Genomic DNA, 19,599 nt, shown 5'->3' with positions numbered 1-19,599 from the left:
CCTGCCCTTCTGAGCATGTGTCCTAAAATGTGGGGAGGGTCTCTGGGCCTATGGGGCTTAAAAAATAAAGGAATGCCGCTTTCTAACACCACATTTCAGTGCTTATATATACTTCATAATCTGGAATCTGGAGTTTGTTATTTTGTCCAACCAGGGCTATCTTTGTATCCTGTAAAGTCTATCACTCTTTGCTCTGTCCAGCAAACAAGATTTACATATAGGTCCTAAGGCAGCATCTCCTGTCATGTACTTGCAAGATAAGTTTGTTTATTCAGATCCTTATGACTGAAACTCCTTTCCTCAGCTTTTTCTTTCTTTATTTATTTATTCTTTTTTTTTTTTTTTTGCAGGGTCCCTTATCCTTCCTTTGTTCTTCCCAAATATTATTTTGCAAGAACACCTTCTTCTCTTTCCTTCAGCTACTCATTCAGGATCATACCAATTGATACCAGCAGCTAATTTCCTCTTAAAAAGGGTATCTTAGCTTCAAGTGGACCATCATTTCCAATTATCTGCCTCAGAGGCACTTGCACCACAACCCTATGCTGGCTTCAATTCCTCACTTTCTCAGACATTGTTCCTACAATCACTCTCCCCAGTCCCTCTATTCCAGGGAGCCCAAGTCCACAATTCTGAGTCTCCTGCATCCCTCTCAGAGCTACTAGCATCTTAGTCTAATACTATATGCTAAGCAATACATTTTAAATTCCGTTCCTTTCTCTCTCTCTCCTTATCTGTCATCACCAACATTCATCACTTCAGCTAGACACAATTGCATATCCACTACTGCAACTGGATTCTAGCACCCATTACACTTAAATAACCTTTCCATCCAATCCTACCAGAAGATTCAGCTATTTTTTTCCAATGACTTAAAACACAGCCCAATAGTGACTAATATACTAATTGATAAAATACTGATGTATTACACTTCCATTTTCATTATGACTGATTTCCAATCTATAGAACAGGCAATATTTTATATTCTACCATTGCCTCTTGTCCTTTGTGCTATAAAACATGAGTCTGAAGGTGATGTTTGCTTAAAACTTCGAGAACAGATAGCTACATTACATATCACAGGAGAAACTCTCAATGTTCCAAATCACAAACATTTGGGCAACAATACAGCATCATGGTAAAGACAGTATGAGTGACAAAAATCTTGAATTTTTATAAAAATCTTGGTATTTCTGCTTCAACTAGAAAATACAGTGTATATTCACTACCATCACAGAGGTTCCCAGAATCTATTTGTCTCAGATCAAACTGTGTAAGGGAAGAGAATTAATATAGGTAAACATTTTAGTTAAAATAGTATTTCCTTGCCCAAAAATAGATATACCATCTATCATATAACCAGAAGTGAAAAAATAACATATTGTATTAACATGAGAAGCTGCTGCAGTTTCATTAGAATAATAAAGTGCCTGACATTTCTTTTGAAATATAAGGTGAATATGAAAGCTGTTTCACTGTTGTAATAACACAATTACCCTGGCAGGAATAATGCTATCCTTTTCAATCATTTGGAGACAATGACAGATATTCTTCAGGGTATACTAAGGCAACTATTTCATAGTATCTTCATTAAAAATAGATAAAGAGTGTGATTTATCTTACCTGTTAGCACCACTCATGGAATACAAAAATGTTTATTGACATAGTAACACATATGGTCAAAATAAATTAGCTTAAATCACATACATTGTCAAATACTTCCTCTTCATCCATATGCAAAATGAATTAATTTCAACCACAATTGAAACTAAACCAATGTATTTCATCTTGAATGGGAGTAAAAAGTCCACGCAGTTAATTTGTCTTTGCCAGTGGGAAGGCAGTATAAAAATATTTTCTGAGAGAAATAGGTGGAAACTTCTTAGATAACTCTTAAGATCGACAAGAGTGTATCTGTTTATCATGTCTGTGGATTTGAGATGAAAGGAGTTTTCATAGAAAATAAAGAAAACATAGAAAATAAAGAAAATAAATTATACAAATATTATCTTGGAAAAGACCTTTAAAATCATCAAGTTCAGCTGCATACCTTACACCACCAAGTCCACCATTAAATCATGTTGTACTACATCCATATTTCTTAAGCACCTCTCGGGGCTACTCCATCCCTTCCCTTGGTTCACAACATCTAACCCCCCTTTCCCTGAAGTTCTTCCTGATATCCAATCTTAATCTCCTCTGGTGCAGCTCAAGGTTGTTGCTTTGTTTCCTGTCCCTTATCACCCGAGAAAAGAGACTGATACCCTCCTTACAAACATCCTTTCAGGTAGTTTTGGAGAACAGAGATCTCCCCTGAGCTTCCTTTGCTCCAGACTAAACAGCTTCAATTCCCTTAGCTGCTCCTCATATGTCTTCTTTTCTACTACTTTCACTGTCTTTGTTGCTTTTTGTTTCTGCACACTCTAGAGCATCTCAACATCCTTGCAGTGAGATGTCCATTCACTTCCCTACTCCTGCAGGCCACATTTTGACACAACTAAAATGTCATTGACCTTACTGGCTGCTGGGCTTGCTACAATACAAGCTCTGTGATGCATAATGAAGAAATCTATTGCATATGAGTTTTCAGTCCAGATCTAACAAGACAGTGTATTGAAATGCAGTCTGTCTCTCTAACGAGAATCAGTTTGGTTTGAAAGTGATCCAAAATATAAAAATCTAAACTACAATACTGCAGTCGTAATACCACTCATTTAAAATGCATATTGAGAGGACAGTTTGTATGTTTGTTTTTTTTTAATCTGGTTTCAGAGGTGGCTATTCCAAACTTGTTACACAGTATTAAAAAAAAAAGCCTATTTCTGATTCATAGAGAACTATACAACAACAATCATGAATTATGTCAGACAAACATCTATAAAATATGAGTAAGTTTAGGAGAAATAGAGCCAGATGATGTTTTACATCCCACAGTGACAAGAACTTTAAATTCTTTCAATTTTTAAAGTTTCTTTACTATTTTAAGAACGCAAAACAAATATAGTGACTTACTTGTTCTTAATTTGCCATCGTTTACCTCTTTCATTATTTCTTCCCCCTTTTCTCACTTTTCTCACATGTTCAGTCGTAATGCTGTATTTGTTGTAATTTACTTATACAATCATGTGATCCTGAACAGCTAACAGAGAAAAAAACTTCCTTCAGAGGAAAAGAAAAAAAAACTTCAGAGCCATTTTAAACATTTCTTCCTCATATGATAATTTGATAATCACATATGGCAATCAACACAAAATTTAGTGTTATATGCTTTTTAGCTTCACAGATAAGGTCTTATAAATTAAATTTCTATTTTCAACATGTCATACTTTCTTATAGCTTTACTTTATTTAACATCAAATAAAGGAATTAAAACATTGGGTAGTTCTTTCAGATCACAAGATAAAACATGCACCACCAACAAATAGCTGCTCTTACTCTTCCTCCATCGGTGTTATCTCACAGGCTAATGTATAAATTAAATACAGCATAACCTTCCTTGAAATCACGTATTTATTTATACTGTTTGGAGTAGACTTATTTTATTCACTCATGGTTTCACTTTGTTCTGCTACTTGTAGTGTAGTATTTGTATTAAACATACTAAAGAATAATCATTCGCTGTAGCTTACACAAAGCAGAAAATCAGATTGAATATGTTTGATTTTCTGTTTTTTAATTATCATTTTAACAATTTTCTTAGAGTTTATTTCATGTCTTAATAATGTGTCAAGGGTTTTGTAAAAATTATCACCTGGAAAATCCCACATTTTTATTTTTAAAAATAATTACCAGTTAGTGAATTAAATTCTGTGTCAAGTTCTTTAATTTCTGAAATTTCATTTTTTATACAATTTAAATATCTGTGGAAATAATCCAAACCACTGTCATGTACCTACTAAAATTTTCCATTTATTTATTCATCTCATAAATATTTCCAAACAGTTAACTTCTGCCTCCACATCTTTTCTGTCTTCCCTATCCTATCTTTTTTAAAGTCACTAATGATTGACAGTCTTACTCTTTCCTTATCTGTTCCGAGTTGATCTGAGATGTGATTTTAGAGAGTACACTAAAAAAACAACAAACAAACAAACAAACAAAAAAACACAGAGTGCAAACTGGATTTACTTTCATATTCTTCTTCCCACTGTGGATATCTTGGATGCAGAACAAACTAATATGTACGTTGCATATGCCTTCCTATATGTGATTATTGAAATGATATTGCTGCACTGGAATTCTACATCTTCCCTGTGTTTTCTCATCCTCTTGCCCCTCACTAAGATTTTCTCCCTCAAGGACAAGATTTTATGAGACTAAAGTAGAAAGCATATGCTCAAAATTCAACAGTAATAAATAAATAAATAAGTGAAACTTACTGTATAAATAAATAAAAGAAACTATTAAAACTTACACTAGATTCATTTTAGCTTGTCTGTTTCAAAGCCACTTCCCCTAATTCTTTCACATGCAAGATACTTCAGACTTCTTTCCATTTGATTTTGATGTGAATACAGAAACCCTCTTCTGTAACAGCTGTAACAAGCTTCATCTTCATACACAAAATTCAGTATTCTCAGCATTCAGTTTTTAATTCAACACAAAGAATTATCATAATTCAGCAATTTCCATCACTTTTTTAGATTTTTGAGTCAAAATTTAGGGAAGGTAAGAAGATCTGTGTCTCAGTATGCAAACCAATTCATATCATTTGTTCTTTCCTGCATTCAACCTTGAAAATTATTTGTTTAAATCTATAAGAAGTATAACAATGTTTTTATTTTATATGTTATTTCAATTTATATTACTTTATTTTTTTTATTCTATAGCAAAGGGTGAGATTTTGTGAGAGCACATCTTTTCACTTGAAGATTTCTGATGTTGCCCATTTTTTCCTGCAAACAAATTAAATGATGTTTTTGCCATATCAATACTTAAACCTAAATCTTCAGATGACAAAGCATATCTTTGCTAGGTTTTAAAAGTTATAGTCAAGCTCATGCACCAGAATTGTCCCATAAACTTGGCAGCAACGAGTATCACTAGGAAGCCTGCATGCCATAAATTGGAAGTTCTGAAGGAGACATTCTGAAGCACAAATTAAGTAAACCTGAAGATTTCTGACAGTTCATCCAATGTTAAAAGATCCCTTCAACAATTATATTAGACCTATTCATTAATTTTAATTAACAAAATTCATTTAACATCAATTAAAATTAAGATTAATTTTATTAATATACTGATGAACTACACAATGAGACTGCTTCAGTCAAACAAAAGATTTGCTAAAGGTATACACTGGCTAAAATTCATAACTTTGAAATCATGTGTCACTGGGAAGACTGCTGAAGACGAGTGTATTAGAACAACTGTAGTAACATTCCTTAGCAAATTTATAACAACATTGGGAATCTCAAAATAATATGAATCATAGGGGATTATGGACCTTTTAGTACACTTAGGTAACATTTTAATAAACACAGTGTTCTACACAAATTGTGTAATGAATATATTTGTCATTCTAAGAATGCCTGGCTTTTGAAAAACACAATTTATTTTTCTGGAGTCTTCAAATGCTATCAAAACTCCACTTCCACACTGTAAGAAAGGTCAAGATGATAAATAATGAAAAGAATTTTCAGCACTTGTAAGAAATATTTGGTAATGTAACTATTTTAATAATGTAACTATTTTAATAAAATATGATCTTATTTTAATGAATTGAAGGTATAATCTATTAAATTAATTATCAAACATTAGGAGTGCCAAATTCTAAAGTAAAGGCTATATATGTTACTTCTTATCCTGATATTGGGCATCTCTAAAAACAGGCTGGATTTATACCTTTTCCTGCAAAGTAAGAAGTCCCAACTTTCTCAGCCTGAAGGGCGTGCTGCTATTCAGCGAGACCTGGACAGGCTGGAGAGCTGGGCAGAAAAAAACTGGATGAGGTTTAACAAAAGCAAGTGTAGAGTCTTGCATCTGGGAAGGAATAATTACATGCACCGGTACAGGTTGGGGGATGACCTCCTGGAGGGGAGCCCTGCGGAAAGGGACTTGGGTGTCCTGGTGGATGACAGGTTGGCTATGAGCCACCAGTGTGCCCTTGTGGCCAAGAGGGCCAATGGAATCCTGGGATGCATTAAAAAGAGTGTGGCCAGCAGGTCGAGGGAGGTGATCCTCCCCCTCTACTCTGCCCTGGTAAGGCCTCATTTGGAGTACTGCATGCAGTTCTGGGTTCCTCAGTACAAAAAAGACAGGGATCTCTTGGAAAGAGTCCAGCGGAGGGCCACAAAGATGGTGAAGGGCCTGGAGCATCTCTCCTATGAGGAAAGGCTGAGTGATCTGGGTCTGTTCAGCCTTGAGAAAAGGAGACTGAGAGGGGACCTGATCCAGGTCTATAAATATCTGAGGTGTGGGGGGCAGAATGGCGAGGCCGGACTCTTTTCAGTGGTGAGTGGAGATAGGACAGTGGTGAGTGGGAAACGGCCAGAAACCACAGCATAGGAAGTTCCGCACAAATGTGCGCAAGAACTTCTTTACAGTGAGGTGACGGAGCACTGGAACAGGCTGCCCAGGGAGGTGGTGGAGTCTCCTTCTCTGGAACACCATTTCAATCATAGAATGCTTGGAGTTAGAGTGGTCCTTAAAGATAATTTAGTTTTAAATCCTTCTCCAAAACCTAGTTTCCGAAAGATGACACTTCATCCTGAAATGAAAGACATCTTGTGACTGAACAGTTTTATGAAGTAAACATTTCATTACCCTTTTTAAAGTGAACAGTTTTTCCCAAGAGAGAAAGGATGTTTCAGATAAAACATAAAAGAACTGCAAAGCAGGGTATATGATCAAAAGAGCTTTCAAATTAAAAACTAGAGGACAGATATCAACAGCACGAACACCAAAGATATACAGAAGTAGGTAATTACATACAAAAACACCACCTTTTTGCTAGCATTCCAATCATAGCTGAACTCCTCCAGGCAAACACCTGGCTGGAAGGTACTTTTTATTTTTACATAAAAGTATGCTACATCTAAGCTAGAGTTGTGCTGTTCATATATTCATCCACTCTAAAGTAAGCAATTTTCTCAAAGCAGGGGATTCTTCATACAGAGAGGAGTACTTTCATAGTTCACTTCAGTCACTGCTGCCCAGATATCTCAGTTGAATTTATAGAGTCAATTTACAGGGTGTTCAGGCAGTACCCTGTACGTTGAACCAGCAAAGAATATGGTCAACTCACAATGCTGAAACTAATTTATGCTCCAGATGATGTTAGAATATTCCCCACACACAACATCTGCCCCTCTTTAATTCGTAATTTACAATTGTAAATTACAGTATAATGTTCTTGCTTTCTTTGTGCTTTCTCTCCCCTCCAAGTCTATGTTCTTCTACTTCTTGTTCCTCTACTTCTTGAGGAAAAGAGAGTAGTGAGAATACAAAGTGTACAAGCATGTACATTAAGTGAACAAATGGACAAAAACCTTCTTCTAAATAAAACTTCTAGAGATGTTTTTCCAAATGAAACTTCTAGAGATGTTCACGATAATGAAAATTATTATGGTTAGGTTCATAGAATTATAATTAAAAGCAGGGTCTTATCCCACATTTTTGTTCCCCATACTAGTCTTTTCCAAGATAAAATGTAATGATTTCACAGTACAAAATGCTACAAGCCATTTTTAAAATTCTTTTGTCTCAGTTTCATTCTTCTATGCTTGCATCAAGTAATAATAAACTCCAACCACTGACATTCATACAAGTATGAATGTCCAGCTACTTGCAGATAAGAGCATGATAGTAATAGAATAGTACAGAGAATAATGGGATTTAGGGTATCTGATGTGTGAAAATAGAAGCATAAGCCCCTGGAGCAGATACTGGTACCCATTCTCCATACCCTAAACTTTGAAGTAATTCACATTTTTTGCTTCCCTTGATTAGATGTCAAAGATGACAGGAAGTGATGAAACAGAAAGCAATAAGCAATAATTAATTGAAAGGAATGGATACAGTTTAAAGACATCTGAAAGTGAGAAAAAGATATTTGAAATGAGTGCAGAGAAGGATCCTTTTAATTGTGGTGGTAGTTTAGTACAGCCTATTGGAAAATAAAATTATTATACAACCTACATTTTCAACACACAGGATGGTTTGAGGTTCGTAAAAGGCATTTAAAAATCAAAGTTAGTTCTAAACACAACTGGATAAACAAAAGCAATCTTACAAACAAAGCTTATTACTTCAAAAACTACTTGTTGCTTTCTGTTCTTCCACTTTTCTTGCTAATCTACACTGAAGCCTCAGTGGTGAAATATTCAGAAGTATCCAGTCCCACTGAAATCCAATTTCTTTTTCTATTCTTAACATCAAAGGTCTTGAGTCAAACCATGATATATTATGCAACGAATCTGCAACAGGATGAGCTATATAACATTGTCAGCTAGTGGTCACTTGTCTTCAGAGGACCATAACTCAGTTCTAGAAATTTTAGTATTCTCAAAATATAATAAAAACTTGTACAGCTGCAATTTTAGAAGATGTCAAATAAATTGCAAACATATTTCAGTAGTTTAGCTATCAGGAACTAAAACTGCAGGAAGGTAGCATTTACTTCACCAGGAAGTTAGCTGTACATATATGCATAGCTGTCCAATGTTCAAAAACATCAATATTTTAAGACACTAACAGCACTGATTGTCACAGAACAGGACAGTGTATTATGGCTTAATTAATGTTACTAAATTTTGCTGTCTGTGCTGTCTCTGAGCTATATATTCTGACAAATAGATACTTATTTTTTTATTGTTATTGCTGAAAAATACCACTTAGAAATTACAAGTAGACTCTCTGTCGCCTTAGTTTCGGCGACCCTGATTGAAGTCTCCCTGTGAAAGTGTTCCGACAGCCCCGGCCAGTTTCACACGCTTTTCATGACACCAATATGGCGAGCGGTAAAATGGCGTTAATTGCAAGGAGCACATCCTTCTTAAAACTTTCCCCATGCCTTAGGGCTACTACCTGACCAATGGACATGTGGCATGTCTTGTTTCTTCCTTATTTGGTCTATCCTGTTCTTCTCTCTTATCTTCAAGTCATTTGTTGCCATGGTTTCCCAGGGGCCAAGGGGCCCCTGTCGGCCCTGGCGATTGCCCCAGCCCATTCAGTTAACTACATTTCCCCCTCCCTAAGCACAGGTCAATCTACTACAACCTGAGAGGACCCTAATCGCGTACACCCGAAATCCCCGCATTGCGCCTATACATGCCATTGTCCTCTCAGTTCAGTGTTGCCCTGTTACATTGTAATGCGCCAAATAATTCTACTCTAATAACCCTATGACCTATTAATATAAAAATCCTAATGTCTTAAGCGTGAGTTCTACATAAAGCTATATACTGCATTCTTAGACGATGCTCATTCATTCATCTTAGCATTTGCCATGAGCCATTCGTCTCAGCATACACTATAGTTAACTACGTAATATACCTATATGCCTACGTACCTAATATAATATGACTATAAGCATAAAGCATATTAATGTTAGACCTAATACAACTATAACTGAGTACAGAATAGAGTTAAACATAGTTAAACATCCGTTACAATACGTACGCGAACCCGGTTACAATCTTTCGAGAAGCCTATGGTATTCCAAGATTTGATTGTGCAAACGTTATTGCAGACAGCTGATGAAGCAAGGTACACAAATTAGAAGCAGGCTTTACACCACTGAGCAGGGGGAGGTCCTATCCCGTCACATCCCGAATCCTCGCCTTCTTCGCCTGCCACAAAATCTCTCCCATGCTCAGTGAAACCTTGCTGTGTTATATCGCGAAGCGCCTGATAGTTCTATCCTTACAGCCTAGCAGCCTACTAGCTTTAAGATGAGTCTTATAAGAGGCGATGTAGTGTATCCTTAGATAATGCTGAATCGAGTTGGGACACTTGCCTCAGCAAGCGCCACACCTTAATATATATTATAACTATTAGTACTAAGCATAATAATGTTAAACCTAACACAACTACAACCGGATGCAGTACAGAGTTAAATATTCCTGTCGCTGTGGGGGACCACCCAAAAGCGCTTCCCACCAGTGGTGTTCTCCGTCCTTCTTTCCTCTCTCTAGGACACGATGTATCTCTTCTGTGTCGTGGTGAACGGTGATCAAGGTTTTCTGTCCATTGTCTCTGACGCGTTTCAACAATTGGTGCAGGTCATCATGTTGCAAAAGCTTCCTTACCAAGTTCCTTCCTTGGTAAGCCAAAGCAAGATTCATCCCACTTGGAGCAGGTGATAGGTCTTTAATCACCACGTAATTATCCTGCAAAAACTGATGTGATGTCGCCGACACTTAATAATTAAAGCCACTTCCTACAATACTGGTAAAGTTATAGACAGAGAGATTAGAGATTAGAGTGATTGCTGATAGCTCTAGTGGCACTATCTATGCCCAACATATACCAACATTGTCTCAGGTACCTGTTGGAATGTACCTCAAAAATAACAAACATTTGTTCAATATCAAGGCAGATGTCTCAAGCCTTGAGAGCATTGCTCTCACAAACCAGCCGTATGGAATTGCTTGTTCTCCAGGCCTCAATCTGGCCACCTGTCCATGAAGGGAACCCATTCTGATGCCCACAGTGCATACTGCACTGGCTTAAGCACCATGCACATCAGATTTGTTACATGCTGAAAGAGAAGGCCTGATGCTGTCAGGACTTCTAATGCATTTAAAGCGAGGAGTGATTTCAATTCCCGTTTCTCTGCACAATCTATCAGGTGTGTGATGCCTTTCGGATCAAGAAGTACCCCTTCCGGGTCTCTGTTATCATTCCCTACTATCGGGAAGGTCTCTAGTGCTCTTCCTTCCTTTATCAGGCTAGATCTAAACTTCCCACACTCTGTTAGTGCATCTCTCTTAACTCCCAAATGCGAATTCACCTCTCTCCTTTCGCTATCCTTTTCAGACACAGCTGGAACCTGAGGGCTCTGCACTGCTCCCACTGTGCCCATCTCCCTTTGACCATGTACTGATTGTTGTAGAGGCTTCTGATTGGTTGCATGCACACTCAATCTTGTAAAAGGATGTCTGGGTCGAGTCAATGGGTCTGAACACTGTGGCAAAGAGTGGGTCCGGAGACTATCGTTATTTCTTTCTCCTTTGGGTGTAGCCTGAGCAGAGGGCGCCAGACAGACGCCACCTACTCCTTCAGGTGCAGTCAGGGTGGACAGTGCTGGCCGTACACTATCATCCAAGCACCTGTAAGTTACATCTCTTCCCTTTCTCTCTGCTGTTTTTTCTTCTACCGCCTCCTTAACTTTTGACCAATCCATACCCGAGCCTTGACCGCAGTTCCCACCCCCCTGAGTGTTACTGCATTCCACCTCCTGAGAGGAGACAGTAAGTGTCCCATCCCAGCTCACTTCTCCCCCTGCCCCCGCAGGGGGCAGATTACACAGAGACAGCGGTTGTTGTGGATACAGTGGAGGGGTTTCAACGACCTTGCATTCCTGCACTTTAGCCGTTTTGCAAGACAAAAGCGCAGACAGTTGAATGCCTTCTTCTACTTGTTTATGCGAAGCTGAAGCCGAGGGGGAGGTGAAGTGGGATGCCGAAGGTGCTGATGAGATGTTAGTCGCTATAGCTGAGGGCATATTTACGGTGTTCTCTTCCTCAGGGGACCTGCAAGAAAGTACTCTCCCCGCACAAGTAAGCATGATCCTGCCCAAGGGGCGCTCTCCCATTCCCATGGTTAATGCCACTGTGGGCGAGGGGCTCACTGTGGTACGGGACCCCGACCTCGGGTAGGCAGAGCCGCATTGTCTGGCCCATTTGGTGTTCCGGGGGAGGGGCCCTGGGCCTAAGGCACCCTCCCTTCCTCGTTTCCCTGCGGCACTATGACAAACTTCTGACATTGGCGTACAGTGTGACCTGATCTCCCGCAGGCTTGGCAAGCCTGGTCTGGCCCTGCTACCCCTTTCTGTCTCCCAGGGGCTTGGCACTGGGCTCTGAAGTGACCAAACTGTCCGCACTTAAAACACGGTCCCCTACTCTGATTCTCTCTCATGGCCATTGCTGCTACTATCGCTGTTGCTAATCCCTCATTGGTGAGGGGCATTGTTCTCTGTTTCTCCAGTACATACCTAATGATATCTCCCGGAGTACTAAGGTCGTCGGGAGTGGCTAGAATAAGATCCTTAACATTTTTGTGTGATTTCTGTTTAAGACAATCCATGATTACTGCATTATGGGCAATCTTTGGCAGATCTGAGCCTTCTACTGCCCGAATCAATCGATTGGCAAAATCTGAGAATGACTCAGATGGACCCTGGGCTACCTCTGCCCAGGGAGCAGAAGGTTCAGCTGTCCTTGAGAACCTTCTGAAGGCTGTCAGAGCTGCTTCTGTGGACGCCATCAGCTCTCCTGGGCGAAGGTGTCTGAACTGGCCTTCAGGGGACCCTATCATGCCTTCCCCATACCCTAACAACCGTGTCAGATTAGTTACCTCTCCCAGTTCCCTACCATTTGCTGGGTGTCGTGGGTCACATGTCGCTGCAGCGACTACGGCCCTGAGCTGTGCCAACCACTCTTCCTTCCATAACATATACTGCGCTGGCTCAAGTATCACCTGCATGAGACCCTCTATATCGTATGGAAGCAAAGGTCCCGGAGCCATAATTGCCTCCAGTGCAAAAAGTGTAGCGGGTGATCGTAAACCCTTCTTCCCTATTGTCTCAGAGAGGCGAGTTACTACCTTTGGATCTAAAGGAATCCAAACAGGTCCCTGTCCCCTGATCTCTACAGGGAATGCCTTATAATCACCCAGAAGATCCGCCGCTCTCATCTCCTCCCTTACCCGGCCCCAATCGATAAATAAGGCCCCTTTCCCCAAGTTAGCTGGGACCCTGGCCATTTGGGAGGGCGGAAAGGGTGGCGGAGGCAGAGCCGCAACCATCAATCGCTCAGCCCCTGAGGGCGGAGCCGCAACCATCAATCCCTCGGCCCCTGCCCCTACCCCTACCCGCGTAGGATCCTCCCCCTGACGAAAGCCATGCAAAGAGGGGTACTGGAGAGGATACGGGGGCGGAGCCGTCGGCGATGATGGCGACTCTTCCTCCTTCTTTTCCGACGTTGATGTTTCTGGCATGGTTGGTGCCTCCGGTGCCATCTTGTCTTGGGGCAGATCCTTGAAGGGGTTAGAGTCTCCCGGCCGTGGTGACCCCCCCCCGCCCGGATCCAAACCCAACAGATCTCTGGCAAGGTTTTTGGCAGTCTTTTCTTCCCTCGCTGCCTTCAAAGCACCCCGAATGAGACCCCAAAATTTAAGCACCGACGCCCCTTGGGATGACATAGCTCTCTCAGAGAGCATTAATGTCAAAGAGTCCCATTTACCGGAGTCATAAATATCATAAGGAGAAGAAAGAAGTCCCTCCTTTTCAAGAAAAGAAAGAACGGTAGCCACCTCCTTCTTAGAAGGAGCGGTTTTCCCGCAGTACGTTTTACAGGCTTGATATAATACCTTAATGACGGATTCCATCGTCGCCCAGGGAATTCAAACCCTCCACGACCTTCCACCAGCTACCGTGGTGGGATAACTTCGCAGCGCTGCTTTTAGCCCCAGGGATCAGCCCCTCCGGCTCTTCCGCCGCCTTACCACGGCAGGCTCCTGCGTCCGTCCCGCAGCCGGCTGTCACACTTCCACAAATGAGACTTCCTCACACGGGGCACCATTTGTCGCCTTCGTTTCGGCGACCCTGATTGAAGTCTCCCTGTGAAAGTGTTCCGACAGCCCCGGCCAGTTTCACACGCTTTTCATGACACCAATATGGCGAGCGGTAAAATGGCGTTAATTGCAAGGAGCACATCCTTCTTAAAACTTTCCCCATGCCTTAGGGCTACTACCTGACCAATGGACATGTGGCATGTCTTGTTTCTTCCTTATTTGGTCTATCCTGTTCTTCTCTCTTATCTTCAAGTCATTTGTTGCCATGGTTTCCCAGGGGCCAAGGGGCCCCTGTCGACCCTGGCGATTGCCCCAGCCCATTCAGTTAACTACAACTCTCACACAAACATCAGCAAGACAAACATAGAGCAAATACTAAAGGGAAATGGCATATTCCAGAGAGCATATTTATAACATGGCACACATTCATAATAAATATACTACCAATATTAACTAGGAAACACTGAATTCTGCCTGTAATCTAAGACTATTTTGTAGAGTATGGGGAAATATGAAGACTAAGAAAAGTGAACTATCTGGTAAGAAAGAGTAAAGATACAATTGTTTTTTTAAAAAGGATCCTAAAGAAAATGCCACTTCCTGCAGAAACATGTATACATTTAACTCTGCTTCTCTAAATAGTTTCAATAGCTACACCACCTTTGTAAAAATTAGGTCAGTCAGCATTTATTTGTACGTCAGGACACAAAGGTTGTCAAGCAGCATATGCACTTTAGAAATGGAAATTTCCTACACATTAACATAATAAAAATAGAAAAAATAGGGGTGCCAGGAACTTATATAAGAGATTTCAACTATGTACACACATACACACACACACACAAAAAAAAAAAAAGGAAAGCACATGATGGTATAAATAGTTATCACCAAAGAGTTCCTGTTGAAGTGCTATTATGATTAACGCAGTCCCAAGTATGCTTAAGGGTACATCTACACTGCTGTGTGCAAGAAGTTTTAAACTGCTCTGTTCATACCTGGATCAATTAGGATAGGCAGGTACTATGACATTCCTATAAAGCTGTTAAATTTTCCTACTTTGCAGCCAGATTTAACTCACTGGATTAATTTCTGAGCTACCTGTGGCTCAGAACACAGTAGGCATGTATCAGCAAAGAACACTAGGAGGGCCATACTGGCTTTGCCTGTAAATGAGTGGTTGGACACATCACAAAAAACAATCCATTTTGCCTCTACAGCTAGTCCTGCAGAGATTTGCATAACCTCTTACTTAGTTTTAATCTGACTTCAGCAGGGCTTATCAACATGGATAAACACAAAGATAAGAGGTATCTCTTGTGGGCGTCTTTGATAGCCAGAATAAGAAAAAGTTGGAAACTGAGACACTGAGTATGAAGGCAACAACCACAGCAGCCTAGAAACTTGTACTGCAATTACAATTCATGTGAAGAGTATCCTTAGAGGAAAAGAACTGTCAGTAAAGGCGCAGTTGCCACTGAGGATAGATTATCTGCCCAACAATCAAAATCCTTTGAAGTTTTCTATCACCACTGCCAGAAGACCTAAGTTAGCTTTCTTTTAAAAGAGAATACAAATTTCAGCTTTTTACCTTGCAATAGGTATTAAAGCAGGCAAAGCAAAATGTATTCCCGCCAGGATATACATGCTTGATGCAACAACTTGGTTCAGAGCAGTGCTGAGCCGTGAAGTTTAAGAGCTTAAGCATTTCTAATTCACTGGCTCTTTCTTTGGTACAGTTTTCTTTGCATCAAACAGATTTCTCGAGTCTTATAGCAGGCCTATCATGAGATTGTCCAGTTAGCTCTCAAATCTTTTGCCTTTAGCTATCTCCAAAAAAATGTATGTGATGGAATATTTTGGCCCTAGGCACAATGCAAGGAGTAAGTTGTCAGAATACAAAAAAGGGTATTCAGAGCAGCAGCTGTGAAGCAAGATGAACAGCACAAGAAAGCAAGGCTGAGAACCAAGGATATCTCTAGAAAAAGAGAAAACCAAAAAGGAATGGCCCATGGCCCTGATTGGGTAAGCTCTTGTATGCACGGTTAAGGAGCATTTGTGCAATACTTTGTTGACATGTAAAGGCAGACAGGAAAGTTATAATGGCAGATGGGAAAGCTAAAAAAGGAAATCTGTAAATGTACAAAAGTTATGTGAGAACCTGTAATAAACGACTTAGATTGTTCACATCTGACTCCATGCCCGGTTGCCACAAATGGTACCCTGTATCAGGGACTTGAATTGGCTTATTTGGCTGACTGCTGGCAAGTCCATTCAACTTCAGTCTGCTGAAAGGAAGCACGATTGACTGTATGGCAAGGTCATCTCTGAGGAAGCAGCGGTGAGCAGTGGGGAACTATGGATGGGGAAATGTCCAATGAATGTAAAGCAGCTTACCAGATGATGGAGAGTATTCTGAAGAAGCATTGTGTGTAGTGGGATGGCACTCTGAGTGACCCCTTTTTAATACTGGAGTGGATTTGGGTAACTATGGGAGCTCAGTAATGAAGGAGCAACGAGTAAATCTTGAAGTATTACAGAGAATTTCAAAATTTCAGAATCAAACTGTATCTACCTTAGCATTAGCTACTTTCCTTAAATGGGTAAGCAAAAATGTCCCGGAGTTTTGGAAATCTGGGTTATCTTTTGATGGAGCAGTTTGGGACAAAATTGGCATAAGACTCTGGGATGATGCTACTTGCTCATATGGATCGGCAGCCTTGGTATAATCTGCGGCACCTCCATTGTTAGGTGCGACCTTAAACAATCGACGAGATGGGTCAGACAATCCTTCAGATCGCGTGCCCAGGAACCTGGAGAAAGAACTTGATCCCTCTCCTGCTGATAAAACAGCTGCTAAACTTTTACCTGTTTGGCGCAAAATATCGGAAGCACTCAAACAAATTCTACGAGGAAGGACAAATTCTTCCACCCATTCCCCATCACATTCCTCGCCCCCCTCAGAGCAGAAAGCAGAGCTCCTGCCAGATCTGATTCATGACTTCAATCCCTTCCCCGGCCGGGGAGGAAAATGGCGGTCCCCGGAGAGCGCCATCGCCACCGTTGCTAGGAGGCAACGGTAGACCCATGGCCAAGGTCCGTTCCTGATTGTCATCAGCCCAAGGCTGCTACCGCTTGCCGTGACGCTACTCCCACCCACAACCCACCCCTTCCACCCCCCTCTACTTCCCGCCATCACTCGCCACCCTGCGTCCTGCCTCCGCTGCCTGCAGCTCCTCGTCAGCCACCCACGTGTAATTTGGTTAAAGACAAAGATGGTTCACCCCCTAATATGTAGCAAGCCATCAGAAAGGACGCCTCCTTTCTGTCAGTCATCTTGAAATGGTCCATCAGCCGCATTCGGCTCTTCCATGCCTTGTGATATATAAGCCTAACAGGCCCCCTAGTAGAAGAGAATAAGCTTCCAAATAGTAAAAGAACTGAGGAAAACAGTTTTCATATTCAGGTTAGGATCTCCGTATATGACTAATCTGCTGGGCACAATAATGAAGAGCCTTATCCTTTGCCCACGTGACTGTAAGACTCTGGCACAATTACTTTTTGACTAGTTCCCAGTATATGACGTGGACATCATACAGGAGGAAGTCAGCCCAGAAAAAGGCAGTTCAGAGTTTGGTGAGAAAGCAAGAGATCCTTTGCAGGGGCAGATGTGCTGCTAGATGAACACGCTTCTGCTACTACAACAGCGTAAGTGCAGTTGCCTGCCATAGCTTTGGAACTATGTAAGGAATCACCCGTTAGTGCTTTTTTGAAAGTCGAAGATGCTGGAAAACTGCAGGAAGTATTTACCAGCATTAAACAGGAGTCTATTGAGCCCTACATGCAATTTATTGTTAAGGTGAAAGATAGCCTTGACAAACAAATCAGAAATGAGGAAGCGCAAGAGATACTGTTACAAAAGCTCACAATAGAAAATGCTAACAATGATTGCCAAAAGGTGCTCCACCGTTTATCTAACTGTGCTTCTGCAAACGATGCTTGCAGTAAAATAGGGACTATGCAGACCCTGAAGATGGCTTCAGCGTTCACAGCCATGAAATTGAATTCACAAAACTGCTTCACGTGTGAAAACCAGGTCATTTAAGCCAAGAAATATCCTAATTAAGAGGTTTCTGGGCCCCTGGGACTGGGAGTCTGTTCAATGTATCATAAAGGATGGGCAATTGGTGCAGGGAAAGGGGGGGTCAGAGCATGCAGTGGAGGTACATGACAGAAGTAGCCCCAGCGCTACATCAACACCAGAACTGATTCCAACATCCCCAGGACCTGTGACAGCATGGGAGTGTGGTCACTTCTGAACCAGTAACCCTTGATTCCACGGTAGTGCAAGCAGTGGCTACTGGGGTAAATGGTCCATTGAGAAATGGACTGAGCACTTTGCTTTTAGGGCGTTCATCAGCCCCAGTGCAAAGTCTTTTTGTGTTACCTGGACTTACAGATGCTGATTATACTGGAGACATTAAAATTATGGTTTGGACACCCATGCTCGCATGTGAAGCATTGATGGGCACTCATATTGCTCAACTTTCAGGCACAATTAGTGCTGGCTGCAACTGTGGACAGGTGGGCTACAGGGTTTGGATCTACTGGGGCCCCTCAGATATTATAAAAGTTCTCAGATGCTTGATCTACTTAAAATGTATGCCAGAATCAGGCAACCTCCCACAAAGATTTGATGTTTCAGGCATTTTGGACACAGGCTCTGACGTGGCTGTGATTGCTCATGGCGCCTGGCTCACTATTGACTTAAAAGATTGCTTTTTCAACATTCCCAGGATCCCAGTGACGCTCCTCCATCTAATTTTTTTCTCTTCTATAAATACATCAGCATCAAGGCAGTGATATCATTGGACAGCAATATCTCAGGGCATAAAAAACAGCCCCCTGATCTGTCAATGGTTTGTTCCAGAGCCTTAACCCCTGTGAGGGAAAAACAGTTTAATGCTGTTATTTACAATTATATGGATGACATTCTTGTAGCAACCAAGTCAACTGAAGAAATGTGACATGCCATGGCTGTAGTCATTCACAGCATAAGAAGCTGTGGTTTACAGGTAGCTCCAGAAAAGGTCCAAAAGAGCTCACCATGGAAGCATTTGGGATGGTGAATTAGAAATTACACTATTACTCCACAATGCCTTAAACTGGATTTAGACATTCAAATTCTAAATATTATGCAAAGGCTGTTAGGGACTATAAATTGGATAAAGCCTTTTCTAGGAATATCTAATGAAAACCTACTCCCATTATTTCAGTTATTAAAGGGTAATCCAGCTTTAAATTCCAAAAGATCACTGATATCTGCAGTGCATGAGGTTGCCACAACTATGTCTCACCAACAAGTTCAGCAATATGACCCTGTCTTTCCCTTTCTTTAATAGTACTGAATCCAGATTTTCAACCTTACGCTCTTGTCTTTCACTGCAATAATACTTTGCAGGATCCTCTTTTAATACTGGAATTGATATTTTTGCTTCATCAGTTTTCCAAAACAATCACCCGAAACTTGAAATGATTTCTGCTCTTGTTATGAGAGGAAGACAAGGGTTGTTATCACTGAGTGGATCTGAACCTTCAGTAATTATGTTACCTGTGTCTACAAACATGTTACGATGGTTGTCTCAACATTCATTGCCTTTTCAGGTAGCAATGGATGGATTCACCATGGTGACATCAATATACCCAGGGAATAAATTGCAACAAATGCATTTTAATATGCAGGAAATGCCCAAATGTTTCTTGGTACCCTTAGACACCTTGACTATATTTACCAACCGGTCAGGGAGAACAGGTCAGTTGGTAATTATCTGGAAGGACATACCCAGCTGATGGCAGTTGGATATT

The 19,599-nt window shown here is 40.9% G+C and overlaps 1 protein-coding gene across 2 annotated transcripts in view; it reads right to left on the bottom strand.

The window, feature by feature from the left end:
* The window catches only part of LOC128089600 (uncharacterized), an 84,212-nt gene extending 71,468 nt beyond the window's left edge, over nucleotides 1–12,744 (bottom strand). Inside the window, exon 1 of one of the 2 annotated variants that reach the window (XM_052701206.1) lies at nucleotides 10,504–12,744. In XM_052701206.1, coding sequence (XP_052557166.1) covers nucleotides 10,607–11,929 — 1,323 coding nt within the window. In that variant the 5' untranslated portion in view covers nucleotides 11,930–12,744 and the 3' untranslated portion in view covers nucleotides 10,504–10,606. Of the gene's footprint in view, nucleotides 1–10,451 lie in introns of both variants that reach the window. The other variant, XM_052701205.1, reaches the window with a different exon arrangement.
* Between the last annotated feature and the right edge of the window lie 6,855 nt (nucleotides 12,745–19,599).

This window comes from Tympanuchus pallidicinctus, unplaced genomic scaffold (genome assembly GCF_026119805.1).
Source record: "Tympanuchus pallidicinctus isolate F22 unplaced genomic scaffold, pur_lepc_1.0 scaffold4, whole genome shotgun sequence".
NCBI classification, from domain to species: Eukaryota; Metazoa; Chordata; class Aves; order Galliformes; family Phasianidae; genus Tympanuchus; species Tympanuchus pallidicinctus.
This window is presented reverse-complemented; position numbering and strand designations above follow the sequence as displayed.